The sequence below is a fragment of the Macadamia integrifolia genome, chromosome 4 (genome assembly GCF_013358625.1).
Source record: "Macadamia integrifolia cultivar HAES 741 chromosome 4, SCU_Mint_v3, whole genome shotgun sequence".
In the NCBI taxonomy this organism is placed as follows: domain Eukaryota; kingdom Viridiplantae; phylum Streptophyta; class Magnoliopsida; order Proteales; family Proteaceae; genus Macadamia; species Macadamia integrifolia.
In genome coordinates, this window is record NC_056560.1 from 7,255,140 (window position 1) to 7,273,516 (window position 18,377).

Here is an 18,377-nt window from a genome sequence, read left to right on the forward strand (position 1 = left end):
TTGTATAAATAAAATTTGAAAAACAGGAATACAACAACAACAACAACAACAACAGCAGCAATAACAAAGCCATATCCCAACTTAATAGGGTGGGCTAAAAAAAAAAGAGGAATAATCTTTTGTGTAGAATTTTTTATGTATTCAGATTCAAAATACACCAAACTTTTAACCAGCTTCACTAAAGAGAAAAAAATGAATTTGCACAACTTACCAAAGCATAAAACGAAACTTGAGTTTACACTCCTCTTAAATGGGTTTCCAGCGCTGTCTATACAGAAATTCTTATCCATAACAACTATTATTAGCCCATAATGAACACTAGGAGATAAACCCACAACAAGAGAAAATAGGAAGCCTGGCTGTAGAATTTTGAGCGTAGATGATATTACTTGAACAGCACCATATACAAGAAGCTGTAAATAAAATTCACCAGGTATCTATCAGAATTTGTGTTTACCTACTTTCCTCTTGGAAGATTTTGTACATAAATTCTTATATATAACCACTCTTATTCACTCATAATGAAAGGTATATGATAAATCAGCAACAAGACATCAAGCAGTTCCCATGGATTCATTAGATGCAACCCTCCCTACCCTTAAACCAACATGTTGGCACATATATACAGTTAGTAACAGAAAAACCTTTTATGTATGAAGGAAGCACCTCATCTGGGTTTGCCTATTACAATTAAAATCCAGACAATGACAATGATCATCTGTACAATAATAAATTACTTGTCACTGAAAGGTACTTTATTATACATGATATTTGTGGTTCTCGGACATAAACTCAACATATTTTGTTTTGTTTTGTGTATAGGCAGAGTAAGTAGGAATTTATTTTCTTCCTAATTTCTCATGGATTGAAAATGCTATATTATACCTTAACTTCTATGGCAACCTCCCCTGTACGCTAATCAAGAATGCTAGAAGTTGTATATTGATTTCCCTTTAATATAAGTCCTTTTTTATCAAATGCAATACGCTTAATTTACTTAATTACAACCAGATATTGCAGATATTTCTGGAAATACAATAGGTTTAGTATAATTTACTACTACAGGGAAATGCAGCATCCCCCCCCCAAAAAAAAAAAGCTTCATTGTACTGGCTGTGATGAGAAGTGTCCTGCAGGCATGTTTAACACATCTCTAGGAAATAAATTCTTTCCTGAAAAATGTAATGTATCATATATACTAATCCTAAAGCTTTGACCATGATGCTACAATTAAGATTAACAGTTCACTATTGTAACATAAACACATAATCTTGTCCATATGACCTTCCATTATCTCCCTTAATCAACAAATTCATCATTCTCATGGAAAGCTGAGTTGCTAAAATTCAAGGTGGTTATATGAACTATCCAAATGAAACTGAAACAGAAATAAATGAAGACTACCTACTCACATTGCAGGCATTCACGGATAAGCAACCAAAACCACATCCTCCAATGCGGGGTTCAGTGAAAGAAATATTTACATTGACATTGGGGGCATTAGTAAAATATGTTTCGGCTGTAGCATATGCAGTGGGGTGAACTGTATCTGCATAAGTATAATAATACTTACATTAGCATAGCATCACAAGGAGATCTTAGTTGCATAGGTAGCCCACATTTGAATTTTAGAGGCCGCTTAAATTAATATGATCAATTGTGAGTACTTCAACCCCCTCAAATGGTGATTCATAAGGGATATGAGTATAGGGCTTCATACGAAATGGCAGGAAAGGTAAAACATCATCACACTACCAAAGAATGTGTTAAAGAAAGATATTAACTAAAAGGTGAACAAACAAGTTCACAAACCTCCAACTTTCTTCCCTCTCCCTCCCATCCACATGGAGCTTGTCAAGAGATAAAGCTGCAGAAGAATTCACCACCAAATAATATAAGTTATGCCACAATATTTGCACTTACAATAGACCTTCCTTTCTTCTCACAGAAAACCCAAAGAGATTAGGAAACTATAGGGTCATCCGAAACATAGATCTAGTCCAATACCACCAAGTCAAAATATGATCCATACTCCATGGGTGTAAGTGGCAAGCAATATATTGAAGCAGACATCTAAATTTCCATTTGGCGATTGCACACTCTTGTAAATTCCCATATGATTTTTCAATACTACTAAAAGTGCAATGGCCATAAAGTTTGAATCTACTATACTGACTGGACATCTCCACTTTCCCATGGGAGACTGAGGTAAGGAATAGTGCACTGCAAATCCCTAATATTCAACTGGTATGGTAACTTCTAACCATCTAGATAGTGCAAAGACCTGAATGTGGCATGTAATCCTCTGTGCCACAGCTAAGCGAAAAAAAAAAAAAGAATAAGAGAAGATTTAATAAAAAGTTCTTAATTGACTTATTTGAAGATAACAGGACAGTTTAATCAGACGAGAAGCTAAAATATCCAAACGAAACAAAGAACTTAGGTATATGATTCTTAGGTCTTCCAGACGTTATACTGCTACTACATAAGCATGTGAAATTGATTTGACCAAAATCTTAGAAACAGATTAGGTGAGTCATACTAAGGCTCAACAACCCCCGCCGCCCCCCAAAAAAGAAGAAGTCATAATGAGGCCCGTTTGTCCTGAGAAATTATCCAATTCCAGTCCGGTAGTTTATCACATTTGAAATATCATGGGTAAACGTGCCAATTAGATGGAAGTCAAATAGAAATGCAGTGGCCAGATTGTGAACCTGGGGTTTGTAATCTAGACATAAAAGTGCATTTTATGATTAGTCTGGTTGATTTCAGAAATAGAAGCAAGGAGTTAAAGTTTTTGGAGGAACCAATTTTTTTTTGAAAATTATGACATATGCTAGAAATTTTTGGATAAAACCCCTTAAAAACTTGTTTAAAAAGTTAAAGGGTTTACAATACCAAACTAAGAGTTGCTACATTCATCTAGACAAACTTCTCAAGGAAACTTGAAATTTATTCATCTGAACCGGAAAGCTAGATCTCTTCTAGTTCAAGAAAACTACTCTCAATCATGGAAAAAGAAATTGACTAACTGCTTCCGTATTTGGGGGAGCTTCCTTTGATGTGAGGCAGCTCTTTTCTTATTTATTTTGTGCACAGGACTAGGCCTTCCTTCTTATAGTATACTGTATAGTGTACACCTTTCCTCCTTATCAATAAAATCTTATTATTTATCAAAAAGAAAGAGATAGAGAATCTTGGGTTTTTCTTTAGGAAACTTAAATATAACTCCTGAACACAGAACACATGCTTTTATGTAGATTACTCAAAATCTTTCCATATAAATGGATACTTGGGAATGTATGGAAAATGCTCCATCTCACATAGTCTCAACATTAGAAATGATCATTAGCATAGTATGGGGGGGAAAAAAAGAAAGAAGATAAAAACAACAATGCTAGAGATGATTTGAGAATACACTTTTTTTCTTATTTTTTCATGCAATATACAACTAAATTTTCTGTGTCTTGACATAAAATTCATAAATCCACATCTTATATAAAAAAAGTGATAACTTTATTTTTGTGAACAAAATTGCAAATAGAAGTCTCTTAAGCCTATGCAGATCAAGAAGTAAGTAAATATAACAATAACCACATAAAGTTTTTAAAAAGATGGGATAGTACAAAAAGATTCCTCACAGGATCAGATGCCGATGAAGATAGCCCCAATTGATTGAAGTCTTGCAGTGGAAACTGTAAGCAATCCCGAAGCTGAAGAAGTTACCACAAAAGCAGTAGTTGCAAAGATGGAGAAAACTGAAGATACCAAAGGCACCGAATCTGCAAAAGTTTTTGCAAAAACAACAAAAAGAAAAATGTTGATTCAAGATGCAGACAGAATTACAGAAGCTGAGGTGATAACAAAGTATACTAAAAATCCTTTTTCAATGACCTATGTGTGCTTTGTTTTAAATATTTTAATAATTTTATGCTGCTGTCCTTTAAGGAAAAAAGAAACAATACACTAAGCATCCTTAAGGCAGCTCAGTAGCGCTAATGTCAATGAGCAAATTCCTCATACAAAAAGAACAGTAAGAAAGACTAACATCCTTACAGTGCGTCACTTGTGGTTTGATGCCAGATTGCTGTTTCCCGCAACATCTGTAGTTATATTTTCAGGAACATGGACAGATACATTTTTGTCAGTTGCATGTATCTCTACAGCATATGTGCTCCTACTGATTTCCTGAAAACTGCACAATGTAACAAAGAGCTAAGAGGAAAAGAGAGCCAAAAAGAACAGAAATTCTTGCTCAATATCACTGGAAAAAACCAATCCATTCTGATAAAAGTGTTGTGAAATATACAAGCACATCATTATCATTAAAAAAAAATGACTACATGGACATTTTCTCATTTTGAGATGTTACATTGATGCATTCACATGTTTGTTGCAAGTACTAAATATGTTTTAAAGTAATTGAAAAAAGTGGGAAAAAAAAAAAAAAAGAGGAGAAACTGTTACATACATGACAAAGATTTAGGTCAACTGTAAGCAGTAACAATTTATTGAAAATTAAAGAAAACTAAAATTTATGAACCAGATAATTTATTTGAGCAGATTTAATATTAATTAATATGATGTTCTACAAAATTCTAACAGCATGCAAGTGGAAGTAGATTTTATAGATCTGTAACTATACTTGAGAAGGCAGCCACTTCAATTCTTCAATGGTGTCTTTGAGATTGCCACGGGGAGCCCCAAACTTACCATGAAATGGGAATAAATAATAAGAGAGGAGGGGAAATTTAGTACATAACGGATGTTATCAGAATCTTGGTTGCATAGGTAGCCCACATTTGAATTTTATAAGCTGCTTAAATTAATATGATCAACTGTGAGTACTTCAACCCCTTCAAATGGTGATTCATAAGGGATATGGCTATAGGGCTTCATATGAAATGGTAGGAAAGCAAAAACATCATCACACTACCAAAGAATGCATTGCAGAAACATATTCTAAAAGGTGAACAAACAAGTTCACAGACCTCCAACTTTTTTCCCTCTCCCTCCCATCCACCTGGACCTTATCAAAGCCTAGAGAGTAAGGCTGCAAAAGAATCCAGCACCTAATCATATAACTTATGACACAATATTTGCACTTGCAACAGACCTTCCATTCTTCTCATAGAAATCACAAAGAGATTAGGAAAATATAGGATCTTCCAAACTTAGATCTAGTCCAATACCACCAAGTCAAAACATGATTCATAGCCCATGGGTGTAAGTGGCAGGCCATATATTGAAGTAGACATGTCTAAATTTCCATTTGGTGATTGCACACTCTTGTAAATTCCCTTATGATTTTCCAGCACTAGTGAAAGTGCAACGGCCGTAGGGTTTGAATTTACTATGACTGACTGGACATATCCACTTTCCCATGGGAGTCTGAGGTAAGGAATAGTCCACTGCAAACCCCTTGCAAACTCATAATATTCAACGGGTATGGTAACTGCTAACCATCTAGATAGTGCAAAGATCTGAATGTGGCATGCAATCCTCTGTGCATAATTAAGCCGAAAAAAAGGATAAGAAAAATTTAATAAAAAGTCCTCAATCCATTTATTTGAAGATAACAGGACAGTTTAAAAAGAAGAGAATCTAAAAAATCAAAATGAAACAAAGAACTCAGGTATATGATTCTTAGGTCTTCCAGACGTTATACTACTATTACACAAGCATGTGACATTGATTTGACCAGAATCTGAGAAACAGATTAGGTAAGTCATACTAAGGCTCAACACACCCCCACCCCCCCCCCAAAAAAAAAGAAGAAGAAAAAGTAGAAGAAGTCATAATGAGGCCCATTTATCCTGAGAAATTCAATCTAGCGCTTAACCAACTCCAGTCTGGTAGTTTATCGCAGGTGAATGAATAACAACAATACTAGAGATGATTTGAGGATACACTTTTTTACTTCTTTCATACAATAAATGAATAACCTTTTGTGTCTCTTGACATAAAATTCATAAATCCACATCTTATATAAAGGATGTGATAACTTTATTTTTGTAATCAAAATCGCAAATAGAAGTCTTAAGCCTGTACAGATCAAGAAGTGAGTAAATATAACAATAGCCACATAAAGTTTTTAAAAACTTTGGATAGTACAAAAAGATTCCTGGCAGGATCAGATGCCGATGAAGATAGCCCAAACGTGCCCCAATTGATTGAAGGTTTGCAGTGGAAATCCCGAAGCTGAAGAAGTTACTGCAGGAGGAGAAAACTGAAGATTCCAAAAGGCACTGAAACTGTAAAATTTTTTGCAGATATGCTATTACATCATGAAACCAAATGATAAAGGAAAGCAAAAACAATAGAAAGAATAATATTTATTCAAGAAGTAGACAGAATTACAGAAGCTGAAGTGATACAAATTGAAGATGATAACACAATATACCAAACATCCTTTTTCAATAACCTAAATTTTTTTTTTCATATTTTAATAATTATATGCTGCTGACCTAACAATACCCTAAATATCCTTTAAGCATTTCAATAGGGCTAATGTCAATCAGCAAAAACCTACATACCAAAAAGAACAGTAAGACAGACTGACATACTTACAGTGCCTCACTTGTTGAGTGTTTGATGCCAAATTTCTGTTTCACGCAACATCTGCAGTTATATTTTCAGGAACATGGATGGATACATTTTTGTTAGTTGCATGTATCTCTAATGCATATGTGCTCCTACTGATTTCCCAAAAGCTGCACAATGTAACAAAGAGCTAAGAGGAAAAGAGAGCCAAGAAGAACAGAAACTGTTGTGCAACATCATTGAAAAAACCAATTCATTCTATTAAAAGCATGTACTAAATATGTTTTATAGTATTTGAAAAATACTGGGAAAGGAGAAACTGTTACATACAGGACAAAGGTTTAACTGTAAGCAGTAATGATTTATTGAAAATTAAAGAAAACTAAAATTTATGTATAGAGAAATTCACCAAAGATAAAAAGAATAAAAGGAGATCAGCCTAAAGTCCTTGAAAAACATTTGCTACCTTTTTCATTGAAAATATCTTTTAACCTGATTGGTACTTTTGGAAATATCGGGGTTCTGTTAGATTTTAAGTTTTTTATCCCACCCCTTTTTTCTGCCACTGGCTCCCCCTGCAATCAGATCATTATATATATTCTGTCACCTTCCATCACTAAGCAAGACTGTAGGAATTAGTCCTAAAGCATGGTCTTGCAACGTGTGAAATCCTTTATATTTGGTCCTTCAAATACGTAAGCAAGTTTTTTATAGCCATTTGATCTAACATAATCATATAAGGTCAGTTTCGGAACTTGCCAACTGCAACAGACTAAAATTAAGTGATTAGAGAGTAACTTGCCTAAATGCCTGCCTGAAATGGATAGTGCTGAATAGTTAAAGCCAAATATGGGCTTTGCAAACTTTATTAGCACTAGTACACTGTTCTCCAGTCCTCATGTTAGATGCTGTTGTCAATCTCACAGTAGGCCTTTTACGATCTGTAATTTTTTTATCCACACCCTTAAATACATGAAAGGAAGACCATGAAATCTTAAAACAATATATCGAGAGATGGATCATGCATCAAAGATATCAGCAGTTCATCTAGATGCTAAAATTTCTTGAGAGAAGTAGCAATAGTTCTCCTTAATCCATTTGAATTGATTTTTCCTACAACTGAATAGACTACATTGTTTTCTCATAAATGGTCAAAGTATCCATTTTCAAGATATCATTTTAACCTTGAAACATGTTGGAAAATCTACAGACTTGCAAAGTGATAAAATTGCATCAAACAAGGATATTAGGTAGTTCACAAAATTCATATGCAATTTGGAAAAATAGAAATTTCAATAACTCATACAGCTGAAAGGAAATAATCAAGAATTAACTAAAGGTTCTCATGTACATGAGTGTCGAATGGTACCTTAAACACACCAAGTAATTTTGAGAATATGGAGAAAATATTTTGTATATAATTTAAACTTTCAGACTATGATACTCTAATTTTAAATGCTGGAAAACTTTTGGTAGTTGAAATTAAAAATTGGCAAACAGGTACTCATCTTCAAACTAGAGGATATGAAAGGTGTATTCTATGAGGAAATAATTCACAAGGAAGCTCGGCGGTTTCATAGGCTATTTCCATTAGTAGGAAGAAGCAGTCCCTGACTCATTTGAAGAGAAGCAAGAATTTCTGCAGATGAGGTGCGAACAGGGTCTGAGAAGTATAAATACACGTTTAGGTTCTTAGAATTGTTTGTTGCCTCAATTGTTCTGGTTTCACCATTGATTTGGAGGAGCTGTTTAGGAATTCCAGTCCTGAGGTTCACAAACACATTTCTTCTATCTGAAAACCAACCAAAAGGAAGAAAGTGTGTTGAAAAGGAACTCCTATAAATGGATGTCAGAACATAGTCTACGATTTATCCATAGTTCAATTTCAAACAACTTGTTACTACAGCATAATAATTACATTGCAATATATTTTTTTTTTTTTTTTTTTGAAAAACAGCAACAACAACAGCAATAACAAAGCCTTATCCCAACTTAATAGGGTTGGCTTACAAAAAGAGGAATAATCTTTTGTGTAGAATTTTTTATTTATTTAGATTCAAAATACACCAAACTTTTAACCAGTTTCGCTGTAGAGAGAAAAATGAATTTGCACAACTTACCAAAGCGTACAACAAAACTTGAGTTTGCACTCCTCTAAATGGGTTTCCAGCGCTGTCTGTACAGAAATTCTTATCCATAAACCCACAACAAGAGAAAATAGGAGGTATGGCTGAAGAATTTTTTAGTGTAGATGGTATTACTTGAACAGCACCATAGACAAGAAACTGAAAATAAAATTCACCAGGTATCTATCAGAATTTGTGTTTATCTACTTTCCTCTTGGAAGGTTTTGTACATAAATTCTTATATATAACCACTCTTATTCAACCATAATGAAAGGTATATGATAAATCAGCAACAAGACATCAAGCAGTTCCCATGGATCAGTTAGATGCAACCCTCCCTACCGTTAAACCAACTTGTTGGCACATATATACAGTTAGAAACGGAAAAACCTTTTATGTATGAAGGAATCAAGGAAGCATCTCATCTGAGTTTGTCCTATTACAAGTAAAATCCAGACAATCACAGTGTGATCATCTGTACAATAATAAATTACTTGACACTGAAAGCTACTTTATTCTACATGATACTTGTGGTTCTCGGACATAAAGCTCAAACATATTTTGTTTTGTTTTGTGTACAGTCAGAGTAAGCAGGAATTTATTTTCTTCCTAATTTCTCATGGATGGAAAACGCTATATTATACCTTAACGTCTATGGCAACCTCCCCTGTATGCTAATCAAGAATGCTAGTTGTATAGTGATTTCCCTTTAATATAATTCCTTTTTTTGTCAAATGCAATATGCTTAATTTACTTAATTACAACCAGATATTGCAGATATTTCCGGAAATACAATAAGTTTAGTATAATTTACTACTACAGGGAAATGCAGCCCACCCCCACCCCCCCAAAAAAAAAAAAGCTTCATTGTACTGGCTGTGATGAGAAGTGTCCTGCAGGCATGTTTAACACATCTCTGGGAAATAAATTCTTTCCCGAAAGATGGAATGTATCATATATACTAATCCTAAATCTTTGACCATGATGCTACAATCAAGATTAACATTTTACTATTGAAACATAAACACATAATCTTGTCCATATGACCTCCCATTATCTCCCTTAATCAACAAATTCATCATTCTCATGGAAAGCTGAGTTACTAAAATTCAAGGTGGTTATATGAACTATCCAAATGAATCTGAAACAGAAATAAATGAAGGCCACCTACTCACATTGCAGGCATTCACAGATAAGCACCCAAAACCACCTCCTCCAATGCAGGGTGCAGTGAAAGAAATATTTACAATGACATTGGGGGCATTTGTAAAATATGTTTTGGCTGTAACATATGCAGTAGGGTGAACTGTAACTGCATAAGTATAATGATACTTACATTAGCATAGCATCTAACATAAGACTTGAAAAGAGGGGCACGGGGCCTTTTAGTTCATTCAGGTTTGGCATGGTTCCAATGTAACGTGTATGTCCAGTTTTCATAGATTAAAAGATCAACCCAGTGCACAAGGCTCCCGCTACTGCAGGATCTAGGAGGGGCAAATGTAAGCAGCCTTAACCCCTGCTTCGCAAACCGTTGCGCCAAAGGCTTGCCCACTCCAGTTTTCATAGATTATGGGTATTTGTTTAGCATCTAGTCAAATTAAACCAAGAAGAGATGATGGCTCTATGTTGAATCCAAGATTCCAAGTTTTCAAAAACCAACTTATAGAGGATTTGGCCATTAACCAGCACTTTGCAACTATTTAGAGAGATTTTCTATAATCTTAATGTTGCATATGAAAGATATAACAAGAACTCAGGAAAAAGATAGGGGACAGGTTCCTAACCAACAGTCCAGTTATGGCTAGCACAGCCAACTCCTTGAGACCCATTGATGCAGACCTCAAATAAATGTCTTCCATCATGCAACCCCGTGTACGAAGGTTTCCTGGGTTCACAGTTTGATGAGATCTGGTCATCCAGCTGCAATCATGGCATGGTAATCAAGGCAAACATACAAAGTACTAGAACAAGTAGCCAAGAGCAGCAGACAAAAACAGCTTGATTCCCATATATAGAAGTCATATACTTAAATTTATGATGGAAATCCATGAAAGTTTGCAAGTCCTATCATAAACAAAAAAAAATCATGAGAATATGTTCCGTTTTAGGGCCATTAATCCATGGCGTCCAAAACCCCACCGACATTCTAGATTATTTTTTATTTGTTAAGGTGAATAAAAATTCTGATCAAGAAAGGGAGAATTGCACAAACGCTCAATATTACAGTTTTATAAGCCGATCTTGAGTTGATCTTTCAGGATTTTTTTGGCTGAGAAATCCGAGCAGCAACCGCCGAATTCAAACATCGTGACGAATGTGACGAATCACTGAAAAGATCCAAAAAAAGGCGCTTATACCAAATGAATTTTTGATGTGAAAACAGGAACAGCCATGCTCCTGAACCAGACAAGAAGGAGAGCGGTATGATGGCGCGGATAGAAAGAGATAGAAAGTTACAGAGAAGAGAAGGAAAGAAAGAAAAGAGAAATAGGGTTTGATTCTACTCATCTGAAACTCGAGATTCCAAACCCATTTCTTTACTCTCAGATTTCTCAGATTTCAGGGTCTCCTGACTCTCCTTTTTCCTTCACCTGTTCCGATTGTCCGGCAACGTAATCTAAGATTCCTTCTCCTGCTTTTCTCCCCGGAAACTTCACGTTCCATCGAAGATAACCAACCAAAGACGACGTCGGCGGCGAGAAACATGGCTGTAGAGAGGAAAAGAGGCCAAGAGGAAAAGAGGCCAAAAGTAAACGATCACATCTACGAATCTGGGCACAAAGTAAGACCAGCAACAGGAACACAAGTGAAACAATGGTTCCGGCGATGAAATTATACTTGAATTTCATAAGGTTTTCTGGAATCGCCATGACCGATTGACAGATACCCTTCTTACATACGAGAGATGGCCAAGAAAGAAAAGTTATTTACAGTCCCGTCACGCAGCAACTGAGCCCTTCAGACATGCATCGCCTGAGTACATAAACAAAAGCGTCCGAAACTAGATGAGAGTGAAGAAACATCCTTCAAACAACGCCTGAGAAGATCAAAAAGATCATGCCGAACCAGATGAAGGTTTGTCGAACCGGAGCAAGGAGCCTTGATAGAAAGAGAATGTTAGTACTGGAAGAACAACGTTATATAAAAAGGGCGGGCTGTTTTGAATGTAACCTTCACCCCTAAGAAACCGACTTAGTTTTGTTTTTCTTATTATACCCCTGCTTTAGATGAGACTGTTAATGTGTATAAGGGTAAAAATGTAATTTGGTAACACTTTTTTATTACAACGGAAACACTAGAGGCGTGAACCGCGTGACTGAGGGGTAGCCATGTAAATTCTGAACATTGAACGATTTTAACTAGCCTTTCATCCTCGTTGGATGCCAGCGGTGTAAGACACGAGGGCAAATAGCCAAATATCATGATTGTGTATCATTGTTTTTTTTTTTTTGAAAGATAATTTTATTGAGAATGAAACCGGTTACATGCCAAGGTATCCGCTTCGCAGCGCTGGATAAGCCAAGGAGTAGAGTTAGGCCAAGTTGTCCTTAACCGGATGGACAAGCTTCTCCTAACCAAGGTATCAACGATACTATTAGCTGTCCTTGGAATATGACGAAAAAAGACATCCATGGGAGGGGCACAAATGAAAGATATATCTTCAATGATAGGCTTGATCTCTATAGGAGCATGGGTAGATGGATCTTTAAGGCATTGGATTACTTATGAGTTGTCACACTCCACCATGAACCTAAAGAAACCCAAATTGATAGAAGTAAGAACTGCATCTCTAAGAGCTTTAGCTTCACCACAAATAATTGAAGGCATCTTGATTAGTTCAGATTTAGCCATAATAGGAGTTCCAGAGTAGTCTCGAATAATAAATCCTAAAGCACATGAATAGGATTCCTTGATAAAAGACGCATCCGAATTGATTTTAATCACACCTTGAGGAGGGAAGAAACTCCCAATATGTTCGATTTTGGGAGTATGAACACTGGTAGTTGTATTTCTATTTTCAAAGACATCAGTAGCATGACTGAATTCATTGAATGAAGCTTCAGCCTTGAAAATGACCTCAGCAGGGGACCAGCACTCCTTTTTGAAGATGAACTCATTTCGCGCCAACCATATGTTCCAAATAATGAAAGTACAAAGGCTAAAGTTCCTCTTACCGGCAATTTTTTTATGAGAGCTTAAGCATTGCCATGATTGGATCCATGATGGAATGGTTAGAGAGGGGTCATCAGGGATGCGGTGTGAAAGAGATGAATCAAACCAAACTACCTTGGCAAATGGGCAATGGAGAATTATGTGATCAATAGACTCAGAAGCAGCCCCACATCTTATACATGATGGATCAATAGGAACTTGTCTACGATTGAGACCTTCAGCAGATGCCACTCCATTAGCACATGCACGCCAAATGAAGGATTGAATTGTTGGGAGAGTACAACTATTCCATACAAAATTCCAGGTTTTCGAAGGGATGTTTGCTCTAGAAGAATGGTGTGAAGTTGATCCCCTACGAGCTTTTTCCTCTTCTTTGTGATTTGATAAAAGAAGGTCGGCAGACTTAACTGAAAAAATACATGTACGGGAGCCTCCCCAAAGCTGAGTGTCATCCCTTGGAATTAGACCCAGTATAAATTTCCTAATAGCATCCGCATCCGAAAGAGCAAACCATTGGTCGAGCAAATTTGATCTCCAACATCTCGTTCACTGGGTCAATGATATCAGAGACCAAGCGTAAGGGGCAGCATGGGAGATGTTGAAATTGAAGTATGAAATTCTTCAAGGATGGGACCCATTGATCTCCCCAAAGTTGGACCTTACATCCTATGCCAATACTCCATATAAGGCCTTTTTCTAAAACAGATCTTCCTAACAGCAAACTTCTCCACGCCCATGAGGGCCGATTTCCAATTCTTGCTCATAGAAAATCAGAGTTGGTAAAGTAAATAGCTCTCATATGTTCAGCCCACCAGGACTCAGGATTTTTCCACAGGTTCCAAGCTGCTTTAGCTAGAAGGGCCATGTTCTGAAGTTTAGGATGTTTAAATCCAATACTTCTTCTTGATTTAGATCGACAAATTCTATCCCAGAAAATCCATTGGATTTTAGAATCATTTGTTCCTTGTCCCTAAAAGAACTTGGCAGAAGCTTTTCGGATGAACTCATGGTGTGCTTGTGGGAGTTTGAAGTGCATTGCAGCATAATTAGATAGGGAAAAAGTAATAGATTTGAGAAGGATTTCCTTACCATTTGGAGTTAAGAGCTTCTCTTTTCACCAATGTTAGTGGGACTGATTCCAAAACGATTTGAATCAGAATCAACATTTACCGATTTTCTTAAACTCTGCTTACAACCATGCCTTATGCCTAGGCCTTTAACTTTCCTCTTTTCAACCATGCACAGCAACTCATCGGAGGTGGCTACGAAACCACCTACCTGACCCTGACATGGGCACTTTCTTTGTTATTGAACAATTGCCACGTGCTGAAAAGAGCCCAGGAAGAACTGGACGTCCATGTTGGCAAAGACAGACGCGTTGAAGACTCAGACATCAAGAACCTGGTGTACCTCCACGCCATTATAAAGGAAACTTTGCGGGTATACCCACCTGCACCTTTATCAGTACCACATCAAGCCATGGAAGACTGTGAAGTGGGGGCCTATGTTGTCCCCAAGGGTACACTTTTGTTTGTGAACTTATGGAAGCTACATCGGAACGCCCAGGTGTGGTCAGACCCTAATGAATTCAAACCGGAGAGGTTTCTCACTACACATGCAGCAGTAGAGGTTTTGGGTCAGAGCTATGAGTTCATCCCGTTTGGATCAGGCATAAGATCATGCCCAGGTATCGCATTTGCCAGGCACGTCTTGCACTTGATTCTTGCTCGTCTTCTACAAGGATTCAATTTCGAGACACCTTCACAGGAATTGGTAGATATGACTGAAGGCTTGGGCATCACCATGCCCAAAGCAACCCCACTAGACATCCTTCTCACCCCACGCCTTCCTTCTAAGCTTTATGAAGATTAAAGTTAGTTCCGAGTATACTGAATTGAGGGTTACAGTGTTTTAATTACGTATGAATAAAAATCTTATTCAGTGTTGTTGCTTTTTAGATGTAATTTTTATTTTATTATTCAATCTTAATGGATTTGGATGCAGGGGTGAATTATTTTTAAGTATTTATCCATGTAAATGTAACAATTTAAGGTGATGTTTTCAAAAATCATAAGATAAATCTGAGTTTTTTAATTAAACCCTATAAATTCCCATTTTTATTGTTAAAGGATGGTTAATGAAAAATAAATTTGCAAGTCGAATCAAACAACATGAAGATTCGCTGCAGATAAGTGAACATCTCCATTCACGAACCTTTGCGGTGGTTCTCCTGCGGCGAGTATGTGAACTCTGGTCAAAAACAGAACGCAACAACGGAATATCAGATCGAAAGAAACTGAAACGAAAACCCCAAAAACCCTTGTTCGCTCTTCCTCTTCCCTTCCCCAACAACAGAATACCATATCGAAAAACAGTACCTGGTTGTATGACCACTATGGCGGCACCTAAGCATTAAGAGTGCATGCACAGACATCCAACCAGGGGCAGAAACATCTTTTCACAAAACCCTATATCTGGGCAGAGAGAACGCAACAGGGTAATATTATTTTCCCCTTCAAATAAATACACAAAAACATACTAACCGGTTTTGGTTTGACGACCGGTCTAATTTCTGGATAATGGGGTTTAGTATAATCCTCACAAAAGAAATTTAAATTGGTCTGATCAATTTAATGAGTCATTAATCACAGAAAGATTATGAAAGATATTTGCATCCAAATCCTTTGAAATCAGACAGTAAAATAAAAATTACATTTAAAAAGCAACAATACTGAATAAGAATTTTTATTCACACTGCAACCCTCAATTCAATTCAGTATACTCCCAACAAGAATTAGAAACTAATTTTAATCTTCATAAAACTTAGAAGGAAGGCATGGAGTGAGAAGGATCTCTAGTGGAGTTGCTCTGGGCATGGTGATGCCCAAGCCTTCAGTCATGTCTACCGGTTCTTGTGAAGTGGTCTCAAAATTGAACTCCTGTAGCAGACGAGCAAGAGTCAATAGTGCAAGATCTGCCTGGCAAATGCGATACCTGGGCATGATCTTATGCCCGATCCAAAAGGGATGAACTCAAAAGTGCTGACCCAAAACGTCTACTTCTGCATGTGTAGTAAAAAATCTCTCTGGTTTGAATTCATGAGGTCTGACCACACACGAGAGTACCGATGAAGCTTCCATATATTCACAAACAAACGTGTGCCCTTGGAGACAACATAGCCCCACACTTCATAGTCTTCAATGGCCATGTGTGGTGCTGATAATGGTACAGGAGGGTATAGCCGCAAACTTTCCTTTACAATAGCCTGGAGGTACACCAGGTTCTTGATATCTGATTCTTCAACGTGTCTCTCTTCCAACATGGACGTCCAACTCATCCTGGGCCCTTTTCAGCACTTTGGCGATTGTTCAATAACAAAGAAAGTGCCCATGTCAAGGTGATGTATGTGATGTCGGAGCCACCTGCAATGAGTTGCTGTGGGCATAGTTTTAATCAAGCCAAGAACCAAAAATGAAAAAAAATTCCTAGCTATCTAAGCATCAATTAATTCTTCAAGTCAAATTGAAAGGTACATACATACATACCTAATGTTACAGTAGCCTTGATGACAGTATCACGGTCATAACTATACATCAAATGGTCCTCAGGAATGACGGATAGCATCACATCAATGAAGTCCAGCTCTTCTTCTTCATCCCCAGACGTCACCGTGGGCATCTTATGTTCATCCAGCCATTTTCCAATTATAGGATCTAATTCCTTAGCAGTATAGGGTATTGCATCGGATGCAACATTCAACCTCACATCCCACACCAATATTGTTCCCATAATAACGTTTCACTTTGGTGATGACATTAAAAGTAAGGTGTTCGAACCACTGCTTCATCTTTACCTTCATAGGTCGCCCACTATTGTCTTTGGCCCAAAGTGAATACAGTTCTTTGATGGATTATAGAACCGAACATGCCTCAGCTTCTCAAGACGGGATTTGGAAAGTAGCTCAACAGTGGATAACTTACGGATCTCACGCCAATATGACCCATGAGGTGATAACCCAAATACAGCGTAGTGGTAGCCCAAGTACTTGCCTGCAGCGAAAATAGGGCGCGAAGCTAAAACCCTGTCGTTGGTAGTGAAGCATTCTTTGATCAGCTCTCCACTGCTCACAATCAGCGAGGGATGTATGCCGAGTCTGATCATGATGGCCGGACCATATTTGTCGGCCATAGCTCCAAGCGTTCGTGCAAGTGAGTTTTGTCCCCCAAGCAAATGGAGATGACCAATGACTGGCAAGGCACCAGATGGTGTTGGGGCTTCCCTTCCACCCTTGGTGTGGCGTGATCTACATAGAAAGTAATACACGAAGAATAAGGCTACAAATGTTCCTATTACCTGAGATGGGATTAGCAGCTCCATGGTCATCTTCTAATGAGGAATTGCACATTCAAGCCAAGCTTTTTCTTGTAGTTGAGTAGGACTTTCAGGAGAGCTTTATAGTCTCTAGCTAGAATCAAGTCAACCGACGAATCCAACTGCATGATGCATCCCCTCCCCCAAACAGTACCCTACATTATTTATAATAAATGCTCATTCTATTCATGGAAAAGAAAAAAATGGCCACCTCATTCAAATGATCAACAACCATGAATTTGGTTATTTTGGAGTACTTTCCTTTTCTGCTAAAAACGAAAGTAAAGAAAACAAGGAAAAAAAAAAGAGCGGGAATACCGTTTATTGTTTGTTTTTTAAAGTGAGACGAGTTGGGATTCCATCCATTCATTCTTCGATTTTGTTTCATATTTTTATTTGAATTTTGGAAGTTTTATTTTATCACATACATATATTTTTTTCTTTGTAAATTATTGGTTTTTTTTTTTTTGGGTAGAAATTATTTTATTGCATGGTGAGCTCTATATGTGTACGTTGTGTTGCGTTTTATGTAAATAAAAGAATTTCTTAAAAAAAAAAATTTGAATTTGAGAAGAGAGAGATAGACATATAAATCAATCATTGTATCATCGTGAATTTTGTTGAAGAGATAAATAGACATATAAATCAATCATTGTTCTCTCTTTATTTCTAGAAACTACAACTTTGTTGTTGATGCTCTAGCTCGGAAATCCTTGTCCGCTTCGTGTACTCTTTCTCACACGTGCCTTTCACGAATTAATGAATAGTTCCCTTTTCTAAAAAAAAAAGATTAATCATTGCATCATGATAACATTTTTTTCAACCCCCGATGCAATAATTGGCATATATGTCTCTCTCCTCAAATTCATTTTTTTTTTTCTATTCATTTCTTGACAACTAAACTAAGACTTAGTGAAAAAAATCTTTGTTTCTCTCGGGTATAGGGATTCATGTTAAACCACGTTAAATCCTTATATCTTTTATGACTGCTTGTTGGGTTTCTTTCTTGTGATTACGTGTTTGTTCCAACAAATGATATCAAAGCAGGTTCAACAAATCGTTGCAAGTGAAGCGTAAAGATCTAGGGAACGGACATTGCACATTCTTTACAATGAATGTGTCCGTGTAAAATATGAGGAAGTGAGAAAAAATTGGGGGGGC

At 36.9% G+C, this 18,377-nt stretch overlaps 1 protein-coding gene, 1 long non-coding RNA gene and 2 pseudogenes across 11 annotated transcripts; 1 reads left to right on the top strand and 3 right to left on the bottom strand.

Annotated features, from left to right (window-relative positions):
- On the bottom strand, nucleotides 1–11,790 carry LOC122075526. Of its 10 annotated transcripts, none has more exons than XR_006139288.1 (10): nucleotides 11,511–11,790; nucleotides 10,897–11,380; nucleotides 10,457–10,557; nucleotides 9,845–9,981; nucleotides 6,571–8,828; nucleotides 4,057–4,195; nucleotides 3,642–3,782; nucleotides 1,813–1,867; nucleotides 1,413–1,549; nucleotides 1–413 (listed from the first exon to the last, which is right to left on the bottom strand). It is a non-coding gene; the product is annotated as an uncharacterized LOC122075526 (long non-coding RNA). The 10 variants fall into 10 exon arrangements; XR_006139282.1 differs by having other exon boundaries at nucleotides 10,457–10,592; XR_006139290.1 differs by having other exon boundaries at nucleotides 6,571–8,719; nucleotides 8,805–8,828; nucleotides 10,457–11,380.
- Nucleotides 1–14,717, top strand: part of LOC122075268 — a 54,434-nt pseudogene extending 39,717 nt beyond the window's left edge.
- A 935-nt stretch (nucleotides 14,718–15,652) lies between these two features.
- Nucleotides 15,653–16,634, bottom strand: LOC122075273 (annotated as a pseudogene).
- A 66-nt stretch (nucleotides 16,635–16,700) lies between these two features.
- Nucleotides 16,701–17,222, bottom strand: LOC122075277 (xanthotoxin 5-hydroxylase CYP82C4-like). The gene has a single exon (XM_042640246.1). The coding sequence runs from the start codon at nucleotides 17,220–17,222 to the stop codon at nucleotides 16,701–16,703; it is 522 nt and encodes a 173-aa protein (XP_042496180.1).
- Between the last annotated feature and the right edge of the window lie 1,155 nt (nucleotides 17,223–18,377).

Bases quoted from the DNA above. Each gene is read 5' to 3' on its own strand.
- LOC122075277 (XM_042640246.1), bottom strand. From the start codon at position 17,222: ATGGAGCTGCTAATCCCATCTCAGGTAATAGGAACATTTGTAGCCTTA.